Genomic DNA, 21,340 nt, shown 5'->3' on the forward strand with positions numbered 1-21,340 from the left:
TCTACGACACCTGCACTCTTGCAGATGCCCCTCCCCAGCCTGACATGCCCTAGACATACAAAGAAGGGTTGGCATCAGACTTGCCCCCTCCAGCCTGTGGCAGAGCAAACTGGCTTCAGAGGCTGCCTGGAGAGGTACCAAATGGTCAAACTCAGGGGACAGGCATTGCTCTAGTACAGAAGGCCCCTATTTCTGGCTGTGCACAAAAGACAGAACAGAGTGTGAGGAGACAGGGGGGTCTGTCCACTCAGGAGACAGGGGGGTCTGTCCACTCAGGAGACAGGGGGGTCTGTCCACTCAGGAGACAGGGGGGGTCTGTCCACTCAGGGGTCAGGGAACTAAATCACACAAAAGCCCGGTTCCTCTTTCAAAGCAGCATAAGAAAGTTCCTAGGAAACCTGAGATGAGCAGGAGAGGCAGATGGGTGTGCTTAGGTACAATAGGGTACATGGAAGAGAGATAGAGAGGTAGCCCCGACAGACAGCAGCCCGTTCATGCCCGAGCTCCAGGCCCGGCTGCAGAGTCTTGTACAGAGCAAGGTACTTACTGCCAAAGGCGGAGCCTGCGGCTGCACCTACAGGGGCACAAGAGGGTTACAGAGTTAGACACAAGGAGTGGGGAGCCAAGAGGTGTCCTCCAGCCCCACTAAGGAAGGAGGGCCCAAGACTGTCCAGTCACAGGGGCAACTTCGATGGGACCATACCTATGGGGACTCCCGGCACTGACTGCCTGAAGGCTGCTTTTAGTCCATTTTGCAGACGGGAGGGACACAATAAACTGTTTCTTTCCCAGGACCCTGTGACAAGTCTTCCCTCCTGTTTAGCCTCAACCCTCAGGCTCCCTAGGGCAGTATAATGTCCCTCATGGACAGTTATCAGCGGGGAATTGGAGGTGTGGCCTGCTGGGAGACATGGTGGTGGGAGAGGCTGAATCCAAGTCTCTCTAGGTATTCTGTGCCTCTGTTGGAGAGGAAGCCCGGGTTATGGTTTGACAAAGGATGTCACCATCTCAGAGTAGAACTGTCACAGTCACGGAAGGAAGGAGTCAGTCATGACTTCACTCTAGGGGGCTCTGAGAAAGTCTTTACCCTAGGAGGGGACAGTGGGCTGGTTGGGTGACATGACTTTCCTGACATCTACTCTGGTTTTACACAGCTCGGCAGGTACCGTATGCGTGTGATATGTACAAGACTTTGGGAGTGTGGGAGCTGAGAGCAAGGGCTCATAGATGCTGGGAGTGGGGCATAGAGGCAAGACTCTCTCAGAGTCTGCCCCTGAGGGAGAGGTCCAGTTCCAAGAGACGGGGCTTAGAGGGATGGGGAGACACGGAGGCAGAAGGTATGGTGATCTCACAGGGGCCTTGTACTTGGGGGACTGACAACTTAGGGTTTCATCCCCAAGGCTCTGGGGTAGTGGGCACCTAGGAGGGGGTGCCCCAGTGATTATGAAGCAGAGATCCCTGAGTGGAGGTAGGTAGAGGGAAATGGGGGTGAGGTGGGGGCAGGCTCTCTCAGCAGAAAGGAGACAAGACACACAAAAGCAACTCGGGTCTGTTTGTCCGCTGCTTAGGCAGGGCATGGGGACAGTGCCCTAGGTGTTCTGCAGGTCGGAGTCTCGGTCCGTGATGGTGGAGGTGACAGTCAGTCAGGGGCTGAGGCAGGAACCAGGCAGAAGTGCTGGGGGTTGGTTCTGGCCTTAGGACGGAAGGAGGGGAGACAAGCTCACCAGCGAGAGACAACCACAAGGACTAAAGGAAGGTTCAGGGTACAAAGAGATGTGGAGAGTAACCCAGGATAAGGGAGCTAGACAGGGGGCAGGCCAGCAGTCCGCCAAGCCCCTTCTGTGCCTTTGAAGACCCTTGAGTGCCTCGAGGTGCCTGGCAAGTCACCTCTTCAAAGGCTTGTCACACTGCCGGCTGTAGCCCACGCGCACTAGGCCTGTCACCGTCTGCCTTGCTGCAGCTTTTAGCTTTGATCAGTCTAAAGCCACATGAATCTTTTAGGGGTGAGGGAGGGTGCCAGATGGGACAGTTGGCTTAGGAGCTACGTGAGCCCTGGCTTTGTCACAGGGTCCTATGCTGTCTGGGACCAGCCATAGAACCAGGAGGGCACTGGGTTGTCTGGGCTTCCGGATGCTCATCTGGAGGGCGGGTTAGTCATGACACTCCTGTGGTATTGTGAGGTCTCAGGGAAACGACATGTGGCATCTGGTGCAGCCTCAGCCTGGAACAGGTCATTTGGTGTGTTTCACATGCTAGCCTAGGCTCTCCTCTGCTCACAGCCTAGAGACTTGTGGGAGCTGTGATTTAGTGCAGCATGTTCTGGTTCCGAGGAGGTGGGGGTTCTCAAAGGGTGCTCATGATGCAGACATGTGTGGACAAAACATGGCGTCCTTCGATGGCTGAGCAAGGGAGAACGAGACTGGGCTGGGAGCAGGGGCTCAGACCAAGAGTCTCAAAGGACACATCTACAAAATGTGACAGTTACACTGAGTGCTGGCAGCTGGGCTGGGGACACAGTACCAGATGTGCCATGTGGCATACATCCCATAAGACTCATCATTAGGGTCCATTCACTGTACCCCCTGTTCTGCATCTCCATGGGGTTCGTGCCCTGATCTCAGAACGAAGAAGGGTGGCAGACGAGATACTGAGAAAGGTTGACCTGCCTCTAACTAGGACTGAAAATAAAGCCCAGAAGACATGGAGGAGGGATGCTTCCTCCCCTCCTCTGTGTGTGCGTGTGTGCGTGTGTGGTGTGCACACAATGCACATGTGAGCCACCGCGCTGGGTCACTGAACAAGGACTGCAGCTGGGCAGGTTACGTACGTACAGGCATTGGGAGAGCCGTGGGGCAAGGGCAGGTAGGAGCCAGCTCGCCAGGCGCGCGTGCGGAAGTTCTTCTTGCACTTGCCACAGTCAGGACCTGTGGTGTTGTGTTCACACTCACACTGCAGGCTGCCCTCACGCACAGTGCACAGGTTGGCATGCAGGTTGCACTTGCACCTGAGGAGACCAGAGGACGGGGTTGAGGGGGAGGTCAGGCCCTCTTGTGAAGGCAAGGGTTCTGGAGCAGGAGTAGGCAGGTCTGTGCTGTCCTGAGAGAGACCCTGGAGGCCAGTGCACACTCAGACTCTCCTCTGTGCAGAGTCCAGACTCCCTCTCTCATGGTTTGGAGACCCTTCCCAGCCATGGGAGCTCTGGACCCCTGAGGTTGACTCTGACTGCTGTCTACCTGAATTCTTAGACGTCTGCTCTTGGGTCAGGAGAGATTCCCTCATCCCAGACGTTTCAGCAACCTGACCACCTTAATTCCTTCTTATTTTTATTTTTTATTTTAAGAGAAATCTCACAAAAGTCCAGGCTGGCCTTGAATTAGCTACATAGCCAAGGATGACCTGAACTTCTGATCTTCCCACATCTACTTCCCAAGTGCTGGAGAAAGTCGTGTGTGTGTGTGTGTGTGTGTGTGTGTGTGTGTGTGTGTGTGTGTGCTGGAGATTGAACCAAAGGCTAGGTGCACACTACGTAAACACTTGACAACTAAGCCACATCCTCACACCTACCTTACCTCTTAACTAAGGTGGGCAGACAGGTGACAGACAGGTCGTGAACCGTGCCCCAGCATGTCCTGTACATACAGAGTCCTGGCCGAAAGCTGCAGACCCAGGCACTTGAGGGTGACAGAGAAAACCCCAGCTTCCCAGCCCTGTCAGTTCACCCACACATGTATTATTCACCGTTTATTCAAATATTCATAGGCACCTCGTCATTGTGCAAACTGCTAAATAAAGGGAAAGAATAAGTGTGGATTCCACCTGACCTCCACAAGCTCTACCTTAGGGTAACCTAAAGTTGATGAGGGCACATTTCTTTTCAAAGAAGCATTTCATGATAGAATTGGGGACCCCTAAGAATTGAGGGCTCCAGACATTGAGCCATGACAGCCCAGAAGATCAGTGATGACACAACCAGAGCAGGGACTTTCTAGAAGATCGCTCACATTGGCATGGAACTTGAATTAAACCAAATCTGGGCCAGCAATGCAGAGGACACAGAGCAAACTGACTACCACCCAGTGGGATGCAGCCCATACGGTGCTAGCGGGCACCTGGGTGCTCATAAGTGGATGCCAGAGAGTGCCGGTTGCTATGAAGGGAGGGGACCCCAGTGAACCTCAAAGATGTGTCAACCTAGGGCCAAATGTGCACCTGGCTGGGCCTTGGTGGAAACACACTCAAGTGAATGCCAGTTGTACCATGGCAATTGGCACTAAGGGTGTTTATGACATCAATGCAGTCAGCTGTCACAATGCTGTTGCAAACCAGCCCTTAGAGTCTGTCTTTTAGAGAAATCCAGAAATATTTGTAAATGCAGTTATGGGACAGATGAGAGTGGCCTTTTGTTAGACAGAGCCATACAGCAAAGACACTAAGGAAAAGAGGACCCCAGATGGTGACTGGAACAGGAGGTGTTCTTTGTGTGTGTGTGTGTGTGTGTGTGTGTGTGTGTGTGTGTGTGTGTGTGTGAATGTGAAGTTCTTAGCAGCCCAAAGTTAAAAAGAGAGACCTGGACACAGTGGTCCATACCTGGAAAACCTGGTACTCAGGAGGCTGAGAGGAGGAACTCAAGTTCCAGGTTGGCCAGGGCTATAGAAAGTCCTTGTCCAGAAGACTAAGCCAAACTCACAAAATTAGTGGGGAGTTGGGGCAGGGAGCTGCTGTGTGCGACGTGAGTGTGCCTTATTCTGAAATGGGCAGACTCCCAAGTTATATTGTCAATATTTGCAAAAAGCAAATTGCGACTGGTATGCTGAATGGAATCTTATTTTTATTAAAATATGCAAGGAAAATATTTATAGGGCACCAGTAATGTAGTAGGCTTTGAGCTTGGGGTTTAATGAATTAGGTAAGTCTAATGGTTGTCAAGGAAGATGGGCAGAGCTCTGCTCTGATGGAGCTCCAGGGAGAACTTCTCCGAACCTAGGACAGTCTAGAAGCAGGGACCCTTCTAGAAAGATCAAGAGCCTGAGGAGGTTCCTGGGATGCAGAGGAGGCTCAGATGGTGGCAGCTGGTAGCATCCTGCTGGGATACAATGGGCTGGTTGACATTTTACGACAGTGTGGCTCCTCTGGGCACATGGATGTGTCTGGGGACAAGGCCCAGGCAGGGCACCAGCAGCTATCTTGGATCCCTGCAATACCTGGTGAACAACATCATTCCAAAAAGACTACTGCTGGGATCTGGGGAGTAGCCAGCCACGCTCCAGGTTCTATCCCCAGCATGGGGTTGGGAAAGTTGTCTACTGAATTCTTTTCCCTCCCCACAGCTCCCCTGCCAACCTGGGCTGGATGATGTCTGTGTCCCCCAACCCACTCCTTCTATCCTCCCAGAAGGCCCATGGCTGCTTGTCTCCTCACGCCCACACCGTGCATAGCTAACACCTCTTGTCACCCTTCATCATGTCTTGTCTCTGCCTCTCTTCCTGTGCCTGTGTCCCCCACTAGAAGCAGTCTCGGCAGGGGACCCCTTTTGGGGCAGGGATATGAGAGGCAACCCCACCAAATATCCCCCATTGCTGGACTGCCCAGGCTGTCTGCCTTCCGTGGCTTCCTTCATGTTATCCTGACACGCGAGGGATTTAAGAGGCCCCCACTCATGGTCTCTCGTCCTTCAATCTTTGACTTTATGATGGAGCAGAAGCATACCTAGGTTCTGTTTACACTCTCATACAGAACAAAATCAATTACACCAGCTGCCCCATGGTTTGTTATAGATAAGCCACCAAGTGTGGCAATTCTACATAGCCACAGGCTAATCGGAGGGAATGTTGGGAATGCGCTTAAGGTGGGCTGTGATGCTTGATAGATGAGGATCCATCGTAAATTAAAGTGCTGTATGTCCAAGAGATGGAATATTACTCAGTCATAAATGCACATGCCAAGGAATACTTCCAGCTGCAAGGAACATTTTGAATGTGGGGGCAAAAAGTCACATTTCCTGAAAATTCTCATTCCACTCTCCCGCATCAGCTTCCTCAGAGATGAAGACATGGACTCAGAATTCAACTTCTGAAGTCACAAGGCTCACACAGAATAGAGCATGGAGCATGACAAAGTAGATACCAGAGTGGACACAGTGAAGCCCTCAGTTCTATAGCCCAGTGGGAAGCTCATGCCTGTAACAGCACTGAGTCAGCATTGCCACAAGTTTGTGGCCAACCTGGGCTATGAAGTGAGTTTCAGGTCAGCCTGAGCTACATTGTGAGACCCTGTCCCACCCCCAAATTACACACACACACACACACACACACACACACACACACACTCCAGTACCCCAAACCCTAAAATAAAGGCAAGTGGTGGAGAGATGGACAGGATTACAAATGATTTCTACTTTTTTCTATGACAGTTTTTTTCCCTGACATAGTCTTGTGTATCCCAGGCCTTCAACTCTTTAAACATGTCCCTGAATTTTTTTATCCTCCTGCCTCTACCTCCCTCCACCTCTGGAGTGCTGGGATCACGGGGTAGCACCAGCACCCGATGGTGCAGTGTGAGGAATGGAACCTGTGCTTCATGAGTAACAGGTGAGCTCTACACTCACTGAATCACATCCTGGCTTTTAGGCTCCCTAGGTCCACACTGACACACTCTTTGGCAGAGCAGAGGATTTGGGGATGGTATAGGAATGCTTTTCCAAATGATCTTACAACATGAGTTACACGTGACACATTGATCCAACCCCTTCCAAGGTCTAGACTGGTTTGTATCATAGGAGTGGGGATTGTCTTGAATGTTAATGGATGCAGAAGGCTCCATCTATAGTGGACAGCACCATTCGATGGCCAGGTGGTCCTGAGCTATATAAGGGAGCTAGCTAAGTATAAGCCTGCGTGAGCCAGCCAGCATCCTCCTCCACGGTTTCTGCTGTACTCCTGTGGCTGTGCCTGAGTCCTGGCTGGAGGTAATGTTGTGTGAAATAACAAGGCCTTCACTTCAAGCTTGGACTCTCTTAATGATGAACTGTGACCTGGAAGTGCAAGCCAAATAAATCATCCTCCCCAAGTGGCTTTGGGTCTCAGTGCTTTATCACAGCCACAGAGAGGAAACCAGGACAAGACACCGTGACAGTAATGTTAACTGTCAACTTGACAGGATCTAGAATCACCTGGGGGCTCTGGGGATACCTGTGGGGTTGATCTTGATTACATTAATTGAAATGGGAGGACCTGCCCACTGTGGGTGGTGACATTCACTGGCTGGGATCCTGGAGAAAGGGAGCTGAGCTGCTTCCTGACTGGATGTCACGTGACCAGCTGCCTTGACTTCCTTGCCATCATGTACTGTCCTCTTGACCTGTGGATCAGGGTCAACCTTCCTTTCTTTAAGTTGCTCTTGTCAATGTGTTGTCACAGCAGCAGGGAAAACCACACAGACAGATGTCATTACACACATTGTCCTGCAGCTGGCTTGGCCCTGTGTGCTCGCACTGCAGCTCTGAGCTATAGGGTAGAGTGCAAAGAAGCCAGCTCACCCCTCCAAAGGCAAAGAGGTGGATGGTAGGCACTAGCTGGCATTGTACGTTCTTCTTGGGAACACTGGGCCCCAGGAAATCCATGTAAAGGAAGGTCCCGTGCCTGAGCCTCTTTGCTCGAACATGCAACGGGGCTCTGACACCCCCAAACAACCCAGCTCACAGTGCACACTAGTGCACCAGAGTCTCCTACAAGCCCTCCAGGAAAGAAATCTGACTTTGACAGAAACTTGTTTGCAAAGTGTGTGTGACCTCCAAAGCTTTCTTTTCTTTTTTTAATTCTTGTGAATTTTTATTTAACACCCTGCTGAGCTAGCTGGAGAGGAACACCCAGTTGTAGAAAGCCAGGAGTATATTCTACACCTCTGGCCTGAGGAGGGGATATTTTTAGACATCAGCTACGTAAAGAAAAGATTGCCATCAACTTTAGGTGATGATAACATTGACCTTGGCTTATTAAAAATGCATAAGAGATCAGCTGGATCTGAGGAGCAGATTGTGTTCATGCTAACAGGAAGGCTGGCTGTTAGAGCCCAGTGGCCTGGGTGGCACAGGAGGGAGTTGTCTAGGGCCAAGCAGCCGGTCCCTCCCTGACCTTGGCTCTGCTCAGGCCCCGCCCTGGCAGCCCCAAGTCTTCCCTATCTTCTGCCAGAACATAGACGGCATCTTGGTCTTTGCATTGCCATGAAGGACTGGAGAGCCTTGACTGGGGTAAGGGGGGCTACCCAAGGACTAGTGGCCCAGAGCATTCTTATTCTCTTGACTTTGCAAGTGCTTCTGGATGACTTTGTCTCTTGGAGTGGGGGTGCAGTGGGGGAACTTCACTGGCTCCTCTCCTCCATTTTCTGTGATGGTTTGTATATGTTTGGCCCAGGGAGTGGCCCTACTAGGAGGTGTATAATTATTGGAGTAGGTGTGGCCTTGTGGGAGGAAGTGTGTCACTGTGGGTATGAGTTTTAAGACCCTTGTCCTAACCACATGGGAGCCAGTCTTCTAGTTTTGTCCCTTTTCCAAAGCTAACATTTTGAGGCCAAGGTGGCAAGTTGAACAACAATGTCACTTCCTCAATGAGGCATCTGGCAGCCACGTTTCCTCTTAGTCTGCTATGCCTCTCAACCACATTCCCTAAATCACTACATTCAGAGTTGCTTCCTATGTTTGGGTGTATGAGGCAACTCAGGGAGATAATGCATGAGGTTGAAGGTTAAAGGTAGCCCTCCTTGCTCTAGGATACACATGCAAGAGAAATTGATGTTACTCTTGAATTCTTGTACCCCAAAGCTGGGTTCCACACATACCTAGTTACCGATACATTAGAGGCAGCATAGATAGAGAATAGAGTATTATTATGCCATAAAAGGAAGGAAATGCTGGTTCATACTGCACCTGGATGAACCTTGAAAACAAGATGCTAAGCAAAATAAGCCAGATACAATGTATAAGTCAGTTGCCACTAACTGTCCAGAGAGACCACCCTGTGCAGACAGAGGGCAAACTAGTGGGAGTTGGCTGGACTGAGGGGAGAGAGGGTCTGTGGGGCAGCAGTATTTCCTCCTAGGTGGTGACGATGTCCTAAAATTGTCACATTGTGACTTCTAGGTCAGCCTGGGCCACAGTTACATAGTGAGTTTCAGTCCAGCCAAGGCTACGTAGAGAGACCTTGGTGTGTGTGTGTGTGTGTGTGTGTGTGTGTGTTTCTTTTCTTTTCTTTTCTTTTTTGTCCTTTGTTTTTTTCTTCCAGACAGGGGTTCTCTTTGTAGACCTTGACTGTCCTGGAATTTGTTATGTAGACCAGGCTGGCTTTGAACTCAGAGATCAGCCTGCCTCTGCCTCCTGAGGCCTGGGATCAAAGGCATGCGCCATCACTGCCTGGCTGAGTGTTCTTTTTGATGGTCTCATATAACCCAGGCTAGCCTCAAGTAGCTGAGGTTGAAAACTTTAAAATTTCATATATTTATTTTGCGTGTGCAAATGCTACAGAATATATGTGGAGGTCTTAGAGCATGTGTGGAGGTCAGAGGACAGCTTTCAAAAGTCAGTTTCCTCCTTTCACCACGTGCAACCCAGGATCAAACTCACACTCTTAGGCTTGGTGGCCACATGGCCAGCTCTCTATGTATTTTCTACTTTTTTTCTGATTTATTTACTTATTTACTTATTTATTTACTTAAGTACACTGCAGTTGTCTTCAGACACTCTAGAAGGAGAGCATCAGATCTCATTACAGATGGTTGTGAGCCACCATGTGGTTGCTGGGATTTGAACTCAGGACCTCTGGAAGAGCAGTCAGTGCTCTTAACTGCTGAGCCATTTCTCCAGCTCCCAAACCTGTTTTTCTCTTTTTTCCCTAGACCTCTATGACTCTTAGGGGGCACTGAAGCCCACTTTAAGTGGGTGCATGTACAGTAGGTGAACTCCATCCAGCAGAGCTCCGGTCAGTGAATGGACAGTGTGCATGTGGTTGGGTCAGGGGAGTGACAGTGGCCCCAGAGTAGGCTCACTGGCAGTGTCTGTTCCACCAGAGCCTTGTTCTCTCCAGCCTTCAAAAGTTCTGGCAAAGACAGCTGGCCCTGAAGCTCCCACTTTGCATGAGAACCATTTTATAAGCTCTTGCAACCTACCCCCACCCAAATATGCAGATGGGGAAACTGAGGCCTGGAAAGGCCACAGAGGCTCTGAGGGCTCACCTAGGGTAGGCCAAAGGTGGTACCAGGCTGGAGTTCAAACATCAGTCAGACTCGCAGCTGCTCTCCGTGGCTAATCTCCCAGCACTCTAGAGCCAAGGTAGACATAGGGAGGCGGCACAACAGTGGGCAGGGCTTCTGAGCACAGGTACACATGTGCTCAGTCCATCTGAGTCTCCATTTGCTCATCCATATGATGGGAACACAAATCCCCTTTATGTTTGGGTTGTCAGGAGACCAGAAACACTGACCACTCATGAGGGAACAAATGAAAGAGTGATGGATGGACAGAGAGCAGGTGTCTGTCCTGTGGTACACACACACATTGAAATCACTGTATGACACAAAGCCCCCTGCACACAGTAGGTACCCACGCGTTGGGGCTAGTTTCTTTCTCTTCCTTCAACAGCACCTGGGAACTGGTGGCCGTGATCCTTGGGTCCTACCGGCCACTTACTGTTATGGCCATAGGAAAGAATGCTGGTCTTTACTCTGCCTCAGTTTCCTAACCTGTTAGGCTCTGCAGGAGGCAGTGCAGGAGAGTGATACCGGCATTGGGGACAAGGAGGCAAGACAATCAGAACTTCACCCTCTTCACATATAGAGTCAGAGGCCAGCCTGATCTTCACAAGACCCTGCCTCAAAAGAAGACGGGGGGGATTGAAGTAAGGAAAAATAAATAAGCAAGCATGTGTGTAACTCCAAGCCTTGCTACCCACCAGCACCTGCATTATTAACCAAATCTCGAGAATACTCACAAGGCCCCACTTCTCTGTCTCCTGTGTGGGAAGGCAGGAACTCCATAGGTCAAGGCCATCACTCAGGTCTCTGGGGGGCAGCAGAGGGCTGTGGAAGAGTTGTGAGGCCTGGCCTCTCTGAGCAGGACCTCCAGGCAGGGCCTATGTCCAGACCCTATGGGTGGCCCTGGGCCCCTGACAACACTCTTGGTTCAGATGCCTCTCCTTCATGGAGGAATTGTTTCTCCCAAGGGTCTCTTCACTAGTTTTGACCTTGAAAATCAGTTCACCAGAAAACTCTGGCCCAGGCTGCCTTCCCTTACTACTAAGTTCTTCTCAGCTCAGCCATCAGAATAAATTATTTAATCATAAAGAAGGGGACAGTGTGGGGTGGGCCAGCCCACACTGCCAGGGGCAGGTGGATACACCATTTCCATCCTCACCGCTGGGATGGCAGGGGGAGGAGGGCCACTCTCTCAATGCTGACTCAGCAGCTACCTTCCTTCTAGCCCAGACCTTGGGGTTGATTTGCTGTGTGACCTTGAAGAGTTATTTCTCTGGGTCTCAGTTATGAAAGGAGTGGTTGGATCAGACCTTGGATTTTCAGTCTTGTCATTAAATTTTCCTAAGTGCCTAACACACTGCCTGGCTACCCAGGAAGCTCTTGAATTCTGTGGGGGAGTGAGGAGGATGGAGGAGAGAGGGAGGGAAGAAGGAGGGAGGAGAAACAGAGAAAGGAAAGAGGAAGGAAGGAGTGGGGAAGGAGGGTGAGAGGAGAGGGAAGAGGGTGGGAGTAGAGAGGGAGGAGGGTGGGAATGGAGAGGGAGGAGGGTAGGAATGGAGAGGAGGGTGGGAGTGAGGGAGGAGGGTGCAGTGGAGAGGGAGGAGGGTGGGAGGAGAGAAAAGAGAGGCCCCAGTGCTGTGCAAGCATGGTGGCCAGTGTCTGGGTAGCCAGTGGCCTGTGGACCTGGCAGCAGGCACTTACTATGGGAGGAGATAGCAAGTCTATGCAGAGGGCTGGGCTCAGAAAAGTAACACTTGCTATGGTTGACAGCCAACAAGCACAAAGGCCAGTGGGGTGAGAAAACTGTACTTTCCAGCCATTCCTGGTGGCCCCAAGGGACAGTCCCATGTCTCAGTGGCTAGCAGACTTCAGAGCAAATGTGACTGCTTGAGGTCTCTAGGGTCCCCTACAGGGTGGAGGGTATAGCTTCTAACCTCTTGAAATCACTTCCACAGGGTGTCCCAAGCCTCTGTGGATGACACACAGTGAATAAAGACACGGTTGTTGGCTGGGAGCTGGGAGGCATACCTGTTCTTCTCACTGTCTGAGAGGCAAGAGGCTGGCTTCAGTCAAAGGTTTGAAGCCAGCCTCAGCAACATGGAATGATTCTGTGTTAAAAGCAACAACAAAAATACAGGACCCCAGGTTGGATTGAATTTCACGTAAATAATGAATGCTTTTTGTTTGCATAATTCCATGCCGTGAGACTAAGCATTATTTTCTGTTCCTCTAAAGCTTGAACCTGAGATGTCCTGTATTTCACCTGCCACCCTTGGTTACCATGTGGCCAAGACATGCCCTCTGCTCTGGCCCGTGGGGTGCACCCACTCACCTGCCTAATTTAGCCCTCATGTCTCCCAGACTGCAGAGTCTCTGTGGTCTTGCCTACCTCAGCCTTTTTCTGGAGCTGACAGGTCCCGAGTCAGCCCCTGGAGAACATAACATTTCCAAGACAGGGCCAGATTCACCTCCCAGGGAAAGCACACACCAGACAAGCCTAACTCTCAGGACACGTGGCAGGCCCAGCTGGGTGTCTGACAGCCACATGGAGGATCGCAGGGGCTCTGGCCTGTGCCAGGCCTGAGCGTGCCCTGCCCAGCAGGGAGGGGCGGGCGATGCCCAGGAGTTACCAGTAGGGGCACCATCTGGGCCCCAGCCTGGCACCAGTGTGCCACAGAAATCGTGAGCCGGCCCTTCTCTCCTCTGGGCAAGAGAAGCGGGTGTTGGAGCAACTCCCAGACGGGAGCTGGGAAATGTAGGTCAGCTTCCTAGCCAGTGAGTGATGTCACCTGCTCCTTGGGGCAAAGAGGAAGTTGCAGGGAGTTTGGGTGAGCATGGAACAAGGGGTGTTGGAGATAGGCAGGACGGGACCCAGATCTGGCTCCCCACAAAGACTGAGCCCCAAGGGATGCACATTTACATCTCCAAAAATGGGGTGACCATGTGGGAAGCAGGGGAGAGCCCATCCTGTCTCCTTATAAAGCAACTCACTACAGAAAGGTCCCCCAAACCTGTTCTCTCCCTCAAACGGCCACCTGTTGTCACCCAGGAGTCCAGCCAAGGCCACGGTTACGGGTTCTGACCCTTAAAGTTGGAAGCAAAGCTAGTTCTTTAAGACAGCAGTGCCAGGGTTGGGGATTTAGCTCAGCGGTAGAGCACTTGCCTAGCAAGCGCAAGGCCCTGGGTTCGGTCCCCAGCTCCGGAAAAAAAAAAAAAAAAGACAGCAGTGCCTTCCCCCCCCTCACCGAGAGGAGCATCCTCTTCTATTTGGGAAAAAACTGATGAGCCTTTGGTTATCACAGGGCAGGCTCCAACTCTACGTTGGCTGGCCAGGTGTCAGTTCTGAGTGACAAAGGAGTCATCAGGGCATTTCTTCCTGAGGTCTACAGGGAACAGGAGGTACAGCTGGGTGGAGGGTGGGGTAGGCCTCAAGGTCTATGTTAATTCCCACCTCTGTCCCTTTTGAGCTCAGGATAATGAGACAGGTGACCTGTGGCCTTGGGCCATTGGTGGGTGGGAAGTCTGAATCTTTGGTGGGCTCTGTGATACTGGGGACAGGCCATCTGCACTAAAAGCAAGAGAAAAGTCAAGAAAGAAGCTGACGGACCCAAGTGTCCAGAGGGCATAACACATCTGTGACCATGACCGTGGGGAGCTGAAAGAAACCTGCTAAGGGGCCGCACAGAAGTCTCAGGGCTGGGGGACCTGAAACTGGAACCAAAAAGAACACTGCCAATCAAGACCTGAGTGCCCGTGGAGGAGGGGATGTTACACTGCAGGATGAGGGGCCACCGTGAGCAGACTGGCTGGATGATGCCAAGGTAATGGGGACAGATGCAGGCTGCAGCTCCTCCTGGAGTTGATGGCCGGCAATTGAGTTAATTGGCTAAATCAAATCTGGGCTTCTGTGCAAGCCCTTTTCTATTAAGTGCCCCGACATACATCACCTGTGCAGGCCCACTGATAAATCCCGTTATCCATTAGGAAGCCAGATGAAGCCTCCCATACTCAGATGACAGTCCCTGCAGCTGCTGGTGACTCCTTCCCTGGAGCCCAGCACAGTCTGTACCAATGTAAGCTAACCTTCGGGTTCTCAAATAGTGAACCCGCCTTGGGCCACATCCCTCTGAGATGCCCTAACTACCTCCACACCTCTGTGTTTTGCCTTCCCCTCAAAGATCTCAAGGTTTCCTTCCCAGGAGTCTGGGAACCCCCTTTCTCAGCTCCCTCCCACTAACTCTTTCAAGCCCATGGAAGCTGTCCTGAGGTGGCTTGTTACCTGTCCCCTCCTCGACCACCTTCCACCACCACCTTCCACCACCAGACTGGGTCATAGCTGCAATAGGGCTTGACCTCACGTGCTCTCTGAATCTTCCTCTGCCTTTCACTAAGATCAGAGACCTGGCCAGGCCTGCTCACAGCCCCACCTCACCTCTCCTCAGACTAAAACCACTGTTCCCTTTAGCTTCAGGGACCACAGCCATCCAGCTCTGCGTGTACTGGTCCCCTCTTGTGCTCCCTCACCACATCTCAGCTATCGTCACTGAGTTCTTGAGTCCTTAGTGCCTTCTGCGCTGTCTTAAACAAGGCCTTTGCACCTGCTGCTCTTGCTGGGAGAGGCTCCCCTCCCCCATTTAGCCTCCAATAGCCACTTAGAAGTCACCCCCTGACTATCTAGGTCCAGCTCTCAGTTGGTCCCAGCGTTATCCTGTGTCTTCGTTGGTTCAGTTCCCATGTGTGACTTTGATTGGTCCCAACACTCTTTCTTTTATGGTGTCTGCACCACCCGCAGCCCCTGCTCATAACCAGCAGGTTGTAGGTGACAATATAGGTTAGATCATTACCCTACTACCCCACAGATATGTGACGTCCATGGACATGTGGCCATCTTAACTAATTAAGATGTTGCCATCCTGGATAGGGTTAGCCCTATGCTCAGAATCTCTATGACAGGACAGAGGGAAAAGCCAGGCAAGACTCAGAGAGAGGCGAGGTGGGAGGAGGCAGCTGCAATGGCATGAAGACTGCCAAGGCTGCCCCAGGCTTCAGAGAAGCTGGCACCTCAGTTGGAAAGGTAAGATGGAAACGCTCTTCTTGTGGTGTCAAGGTCCCGGGGTGTGGCACTTTGACACAGGGATGGATGCCAATATGGTACCTGAGAACCTGCCAGTTACTTAACAAGGGGTAAGAAAGATCAGAGGGGAACCCCAGAAACAAGGGACCAGGGAGTTGGCAGTTACAAGATACACAGCCCAAGAGACCCATCCTGTGAGACTCCCGGACGTCCTGATATCCCCGTCAAAAGCCAGGTTTCCAATTCTCCCCTACAGAGGGTGGGTCCACCCCATCCAATGCATGAACAGAACCCACCAACCAGAGGGCCTCAGGGCCTACAGGTCCTGTACATATGACTCAGCCTGGATCTGCTACCCAACTCTCATACACACTCAGGAGGGTGTGAGAGAGACAGTTAAAGATAAAGGACTGTGCCTGTTGAGTGTTGTCAACATGACAGAATTGAGGATCACCCATGAAGCAAGACTCTAGGGACCTGTGGACAATTACCAAGACTAGCAAGAGCTTCGAGGATGCCTGGGAGGGATTATCGTGAATGGGAGAAGACCCAGCTCATTGTAGGCAGGACCTCTCTTGGCAGGGATTCTGGACTACACAAGCAGCATGCCTTCATCTTTCTCTGCTTCCTGACTATGGTGTCATGTGACTGTGCTTCTGCTGACTTCCCACTGTGATGGACTGTATTCCTGACCTACGAGCTAAATTCCTGACCTACGAGCTAAAATAAATCCCTTCTCTTTCACATTACTTTTATCAGGGTCTTTTATTGCACCACACGCATACCAAATTCGTAAGTAAGTAAGTAAGTAAGTAAGTAAGTAAGTAAATGACAATGTAAAGCAGAAGCCAGATTGTTTGTCCAGAGATTGACCAGAGGTTTGGGGGTCAAGGCCTTTTAATGTGAGTTCCATGTGGGCCCTTTCCTGAGCAGACCTCACACACAAACTCTAAGAACACACTTTTCGGAGTCTTCAGGTGTTTCGCCCTCCTATGAGCCCACAAATCCAGGAAGAAAACCTTTTGGCTTCCTGCAACCCAGGACTCCTTCCAGTTGCCCACGATAGCTGGTTCTGACTCATACTCCTTCAGGGACAAGCTCATGGCCCCTGTCTCCATTCCACAGAGGTGGGAAGGAGGACAGATAGGCTAGTTCTCTTGTTCTAACTGGTCATACCAGACACTAGAATTTTACCTGGACAATACAATATGGAAGCCAGTTATCCATCTACTCACCCACCCATATAACTGCATACATAGCTATGTATACACCCACCTACCTCTCTCTATCCATCTACTTGCCCACTCATCTATCTACTTACCTACCTGTCCATCCATATGTCCATTTACCCATCCATCCATGTCTCTTTTTACCCATTTATCATCTATCCACCATCTATCTGTCCACTTGCCCATCCATCTACCCATCTGTCCACCTTTCCATCTATCCATCCATCTAACACCTACCCATCCATCTGTTTTTCCATCCATCCATACATCCATCCATCTGTTCTCCCATCCATCTATCCATCCATCTGTCCTCCCACATATCCATCCATCTGTCCTCCCATCCATCCATCTGTCCTCCCACATATCCATCCATCCTCCCATCCATCCTTCCATCTGTCTCCCATCCATCCATCCATCCACCCACCCATCCATCCATCCATCCATCCATCCATCCACCTACCATCCATCCATCTGTCCACCATCAATACATCTATCAATCCATCTACCTATCCATTTTCATTTTTGTGTTGTTCTAAGAATAGAATCCAGGTCATAGGCAAGCGCTCCATTACTGAGCTGTGATTTCAGCCTACACACACACACACACACACACACACACACACACACACACTGAGAGAGAGAGAGAGAGAGAGAGAGAGAGAGAGAGAGAGAGAGAGAGAGACCCACTACAGAGCCCAGGTTGGCCTTAAACTCAGAATCCTTCTTCCTTTCCCCCTAACGCGGGGCTGTAAAGCTGCTCCACCACACACTGATTTCTCCTCTTATACAACTGAGTAATATTCCATCACATGTCTAGACTGCCTGGCATTTATCTATTTTCCAAAAGACCCTTGGGCTGTTTGCATCACTGGCTTTGGTGAGCCTGATGATGTAACACGGTGTATAGATACCTGTTTTAAGTTCTTCTTGGTGGATCAGAAGGAGAACCACTGGCCCACATGTTAATTCTGCATTCAACGTTTTCGGGTGTCACCATACTGTTCTCAGCAGAGCTGGGGCATTACCATTCTCACCAGCCATGCAGATTGCTCTAAGTCTTCACCAACACTTAGGGCTGTTTTTTTCCCCCTACCACAGCCCTCTGATGGTATATGCAGCATTTCTTTGTATTTCTTACTTTTTTTTTTTAAATACAAAGTCTCTCTACATAGCCTTGGCTGTTCTGGAACTCGCTATGTATCCCACACTAGCCTGGAATTCAGAGACCGACCTGCTATGCCTCCTGACTAAAGGCGTGTACTATTACACCCAGTCCCATCCATATCTTAATTCCTAGGCCTCAGTTTCCCATTTATGTAATGGGGACATGGATCTTCCTGGGGCGGGGCTCAATGAAGTGTCGGGGGGTGGTCACTAGCCTTGGAGACTTGCTCTGTAAGTGATGGTCACTATTGATGAAGGTCATCTCCATCCTCCACAGCCTCTTGGGATTCTCTTCCCATCCATGTTTGCAGTGGGGAGTCAAGGGGGACAGAGGCATAGGGTGAGTGGAAAAGTGCCTTCCCTCCCTGCCCCCCACACTGCCTGCCCCAGCAGAGGTTTGCTTCTCTCTGACACTGCTATTCTTGTCCTGTGACTGCATCTCCAGTTACTGGCGATCAATAGGCACAGGAGGTTTATGAAAAAGACAGGGAGGCAAGAGAGGGGGCGGGGTCAAGGGAGAAGACCGGGGTGGGCGTGGCCCAGAGCCCACAGAGAGAGCTGCCCATAGGCTCAGTGAGGATTCTGGGGTCAAGCAGGTCCCCTCCTTCTAAGGGTTTTGACCCCCTTCAGGGCAAAAGAGGACAGAACCCAGCCAACACCTGGCACTATGATAGCTGAGTAGGGAGCCCACTCCCATTCTGTCCCTGGTATAAGAGGGTGCAGTGTGGCAGTTTTCCTGGAGCCCGTAAGAGATTTCTGGGTAGAAAAAAATCTGTCTCCAGGGTAAGACCTGGTAGTGGGAATTGGGTGGCCCCCTACTTCCCTTTGACTCCCAGACTTGGTGCATAGCAGCCCTCAGTGTGTCAGCCCAGCCATCTGTTCACAGCTGTAAGGTGGCCCAGGGGCTGTCAGTGCTGGTCTGCAGGGAATCCATAGACTTTGAGAGGCAACACTGGTATCTTAAAAAGCAAGAGATTTCACACAGATGCCTGCCGTGTGCCTTTTCTCTCTTTTGCTGCTGGGTTGCAAGGGACTGGCTGCATTTCTCACAAGCTTCTCTCTTCCCTACTGCTTCTGAAGACACTGCCCCTCTCTCCCAGTGCTCCTGAGCCTTGGAAGCCATTTGGACTTGCACACCCTGCTAGCCCAAAGGCACACTTCCTCTTGCTTTTTCTAGGTGCCAAGACCCGGGCTGGGTGTTGCCAAGACATCTTCCCCAGCAGCTCTGTCTTTGCCCCTGGCTCCTTTGTCCCCTGCCACCTGAGGAACAAAAGGGGACACATTCTAACACCATCAGCAACTCACACACTGGGGAGATTAGGCCTATGGCTCCATATTGCAGATGAGGAAACTGAGGCTCAGGCAAGTTTCCATTTGGCAGCTCATTTCCTGGAGACTCCCCTCTCCCCAGCTCACTGGAGGGGCTGTGCAAGAACCTCTCTGTACCTGCCAGATGAAAGTCAATTTTTGGTGGGTCTTACTGTATAAAACACACCTGGAAATTCAGGGTGAGGCTTGGACCGCTGGGACAGGCTGTGTGTCCCTGCTCCGCATGAGTCTGGGTGATCTCCTCTTTCCTCCAGTGCAGTATTTGGCCCGCATTCCCTGCAGTTTCAAGCCAGCCTCTCCTGCCCAGACTCTGTACCTGAGCTCCCCCACACGCAGGAGAAAATAGCTCCCACCTCCTTCCAGCCTTCCAGGAATGGGCCCCTGGAGACAGGGCAGCAGGGAGGCAGAACCCCAGGGTGCTGGTTGATGGATTCACTTTAGCTACCCGTGCAACCCTTCCGTTGCAGCTCTGGCACACCTTGTGTGCCCATTCTTCTTCCCTGACACCACACCAGGTGCCTCTGCCTCCTGATCCCACCCTCGCAGCCATCTGGGCTCTCCTTGGAGATACAATTGCTGATTCGGGCAAAGCATGGGACCACCAGAGAAACAAAGAACTCTAGACTTGGGAGAGGAGGTGGGGACATTGTCTTGTGGTGCGTACTGCTTCAGCACTGAGGGATGAAGTCAGAGCTAGGATGCGAACCCAGGAGACCCAGGGGCCAGGGCCTCATTAGAGAAAGCCATCTGAGGCTTGCTTGACCTTGGACTAGTCTAGACTGGGATCCTGGCTGGCTGACATTTAGCTCAGCTGAGAAAACAGGAGGCAGAGAGTACAGGGTGAGCACCATGGGCCAAGATCAAGTGCAGCTTGCTGGATGCTCCAACCTTAACACCAACTTGCAGGTTATTTATTGTTATTTTGTTGCAGGCCGGGGAAGGAAGGCAGGTGCTGCAGGGTGAGAAAACCATAGAGCTTGAGACCACTGGAAACTTCAGATGCTCCCTCTGTTGGCTCACACATTTGCCTCATACCATCTAACTAGACCTAATTAATCAATAACCAAGTTGCTGATTTCCTGCCAACCAAGCCACCTGAAGAGTACTCATTCTTCCCTTGAATTGATTGCCACACTCTTGCCACCATGACAGAGGATCCCTATGCCCACAAAGGCTGCATGCCAAAAGAGTGCAGGGGCTGCCTGCCACCTCACCTCCCTGCCACCCTGCCATGGAGACAGCGGCTCCCAATGGTCCCAGTCTTGTCACACAGATGGAAAGGAGAGGTCTAGAGGGAGTGCAGAGGTGTGGGGCTTGAACCAGGTTACAAGAGACATGGCTGCTACCCTGCTGGGGCTCTAGGTATATTCTGGTCCTCACTGGCTTCATCACAGGAGGGAGCATGCAGCCCTCTAAGGCAGAGTCTTGGATATACTGGACATGAGGGTCCCTTGTAGCAGTGGACAAAGAAAGCAGGCTAGGGTCTTGAGGGGCCTGGGGACATGGCTGCTACATCAATGCTAAAATGTGTGGGCCTGTGCTTCCTATTACAATATCTTTGATCTGTTCATTGACAGCTTGACAACCTCTAGAATCACCTGTGTGAATTAGCTTTTTGTTTTGTTTTTTAAGACAAGGTCTCTCTATGTCTAGACCTCTCTGTATAGACGAGGCTGGACTCAGACTCATGGATACCCACCTGCCTCTCCCTCCTGAGTACTGGGATTAAAGTGCCACCGTGAGCACCTGTGGGGATTATCTTGTTCATGTCAATTGGGATGTCACTGTGAGTGACAGCGACTCCTTAACTGGGATCCTGGACAGTGTAAGTGGAGACACGGGGCTGAGGGACAGCCTGCACTCATTGCTGTCTGCAATGAGTCCCTAACTGGGACATGATATACAGACAGCACTGGTTCTCAGCCTGTGACTTGCAATCCTTTTGGGGGTCAAATAACCCTTTCACAGGGGTCACTCACCCAAGACTATTGGAAAACACAGATATTTACATTACGAGTCATAACAGTAGCTAAAATACAGCCATGAAGTAGCAAAGAAAATACATTTATGGTTGGGGGTCACCACGATGTGAGGAACTGTATTTTAGGGTCACAACATTAGGAAGGGTGAGAACCACTGATCCCCTTTATTCTTTCCGCCATGGTGAACTATACTTTGAACCAAAGTAAACCCTTTCTTCCTTAAGGTGCTTCTGTCAGAGTTTTGGTTTTTTTTTGTTTTTTGTTTTTTGTTTTTTTCTTTTTTGGTTCTTTTTTTCGGAGCTGGGGACCGAACCCAGGGCCTT

At 51.1% G+C, this 21,340-nt stretch overlaps 1 protein-coding gene across 15 annotated transcripts in view; it reads right to left on the reverse strand.

The window, feature by feature from the left end:
- Window positions 1–21,340, reverse strand: part of Ntng2 (netrin G2) — a 59,177-nt gene that overhangs the window by 10,512 nt on the left and 27,325 nt on the right. For all 15 annotated transcript variants that reach the window (XM_017591833.3, XM_017591829.3, XM_006233800.5 and 12 more), the window contains 2 exon segments: window positions 2,832–3,004; window positions 548–574 (listed from right to left, as the gene is read on the reverse strand). In XM_017591833.3, the coding sequence (XP_017447322.1) occupies window positions 548–574; window positions 2,832–3,004 (200 nt within the window).

Source organism: Rattus norvegicus, chromosome 3 (genome assembly GCF_036323735.1).
Source record: "Rattus norvegicus strain BN/NHsdMcwi chromosome 3, GRCr8, whole genome shotgun sequence".
Classification (NCBI taxonomy): domain Eukaryota; kingdom Metazoa; phylum Chordata; class Mammalia; order Rodentia; family Muridae; genus Rattus; species Rattus norvegicus.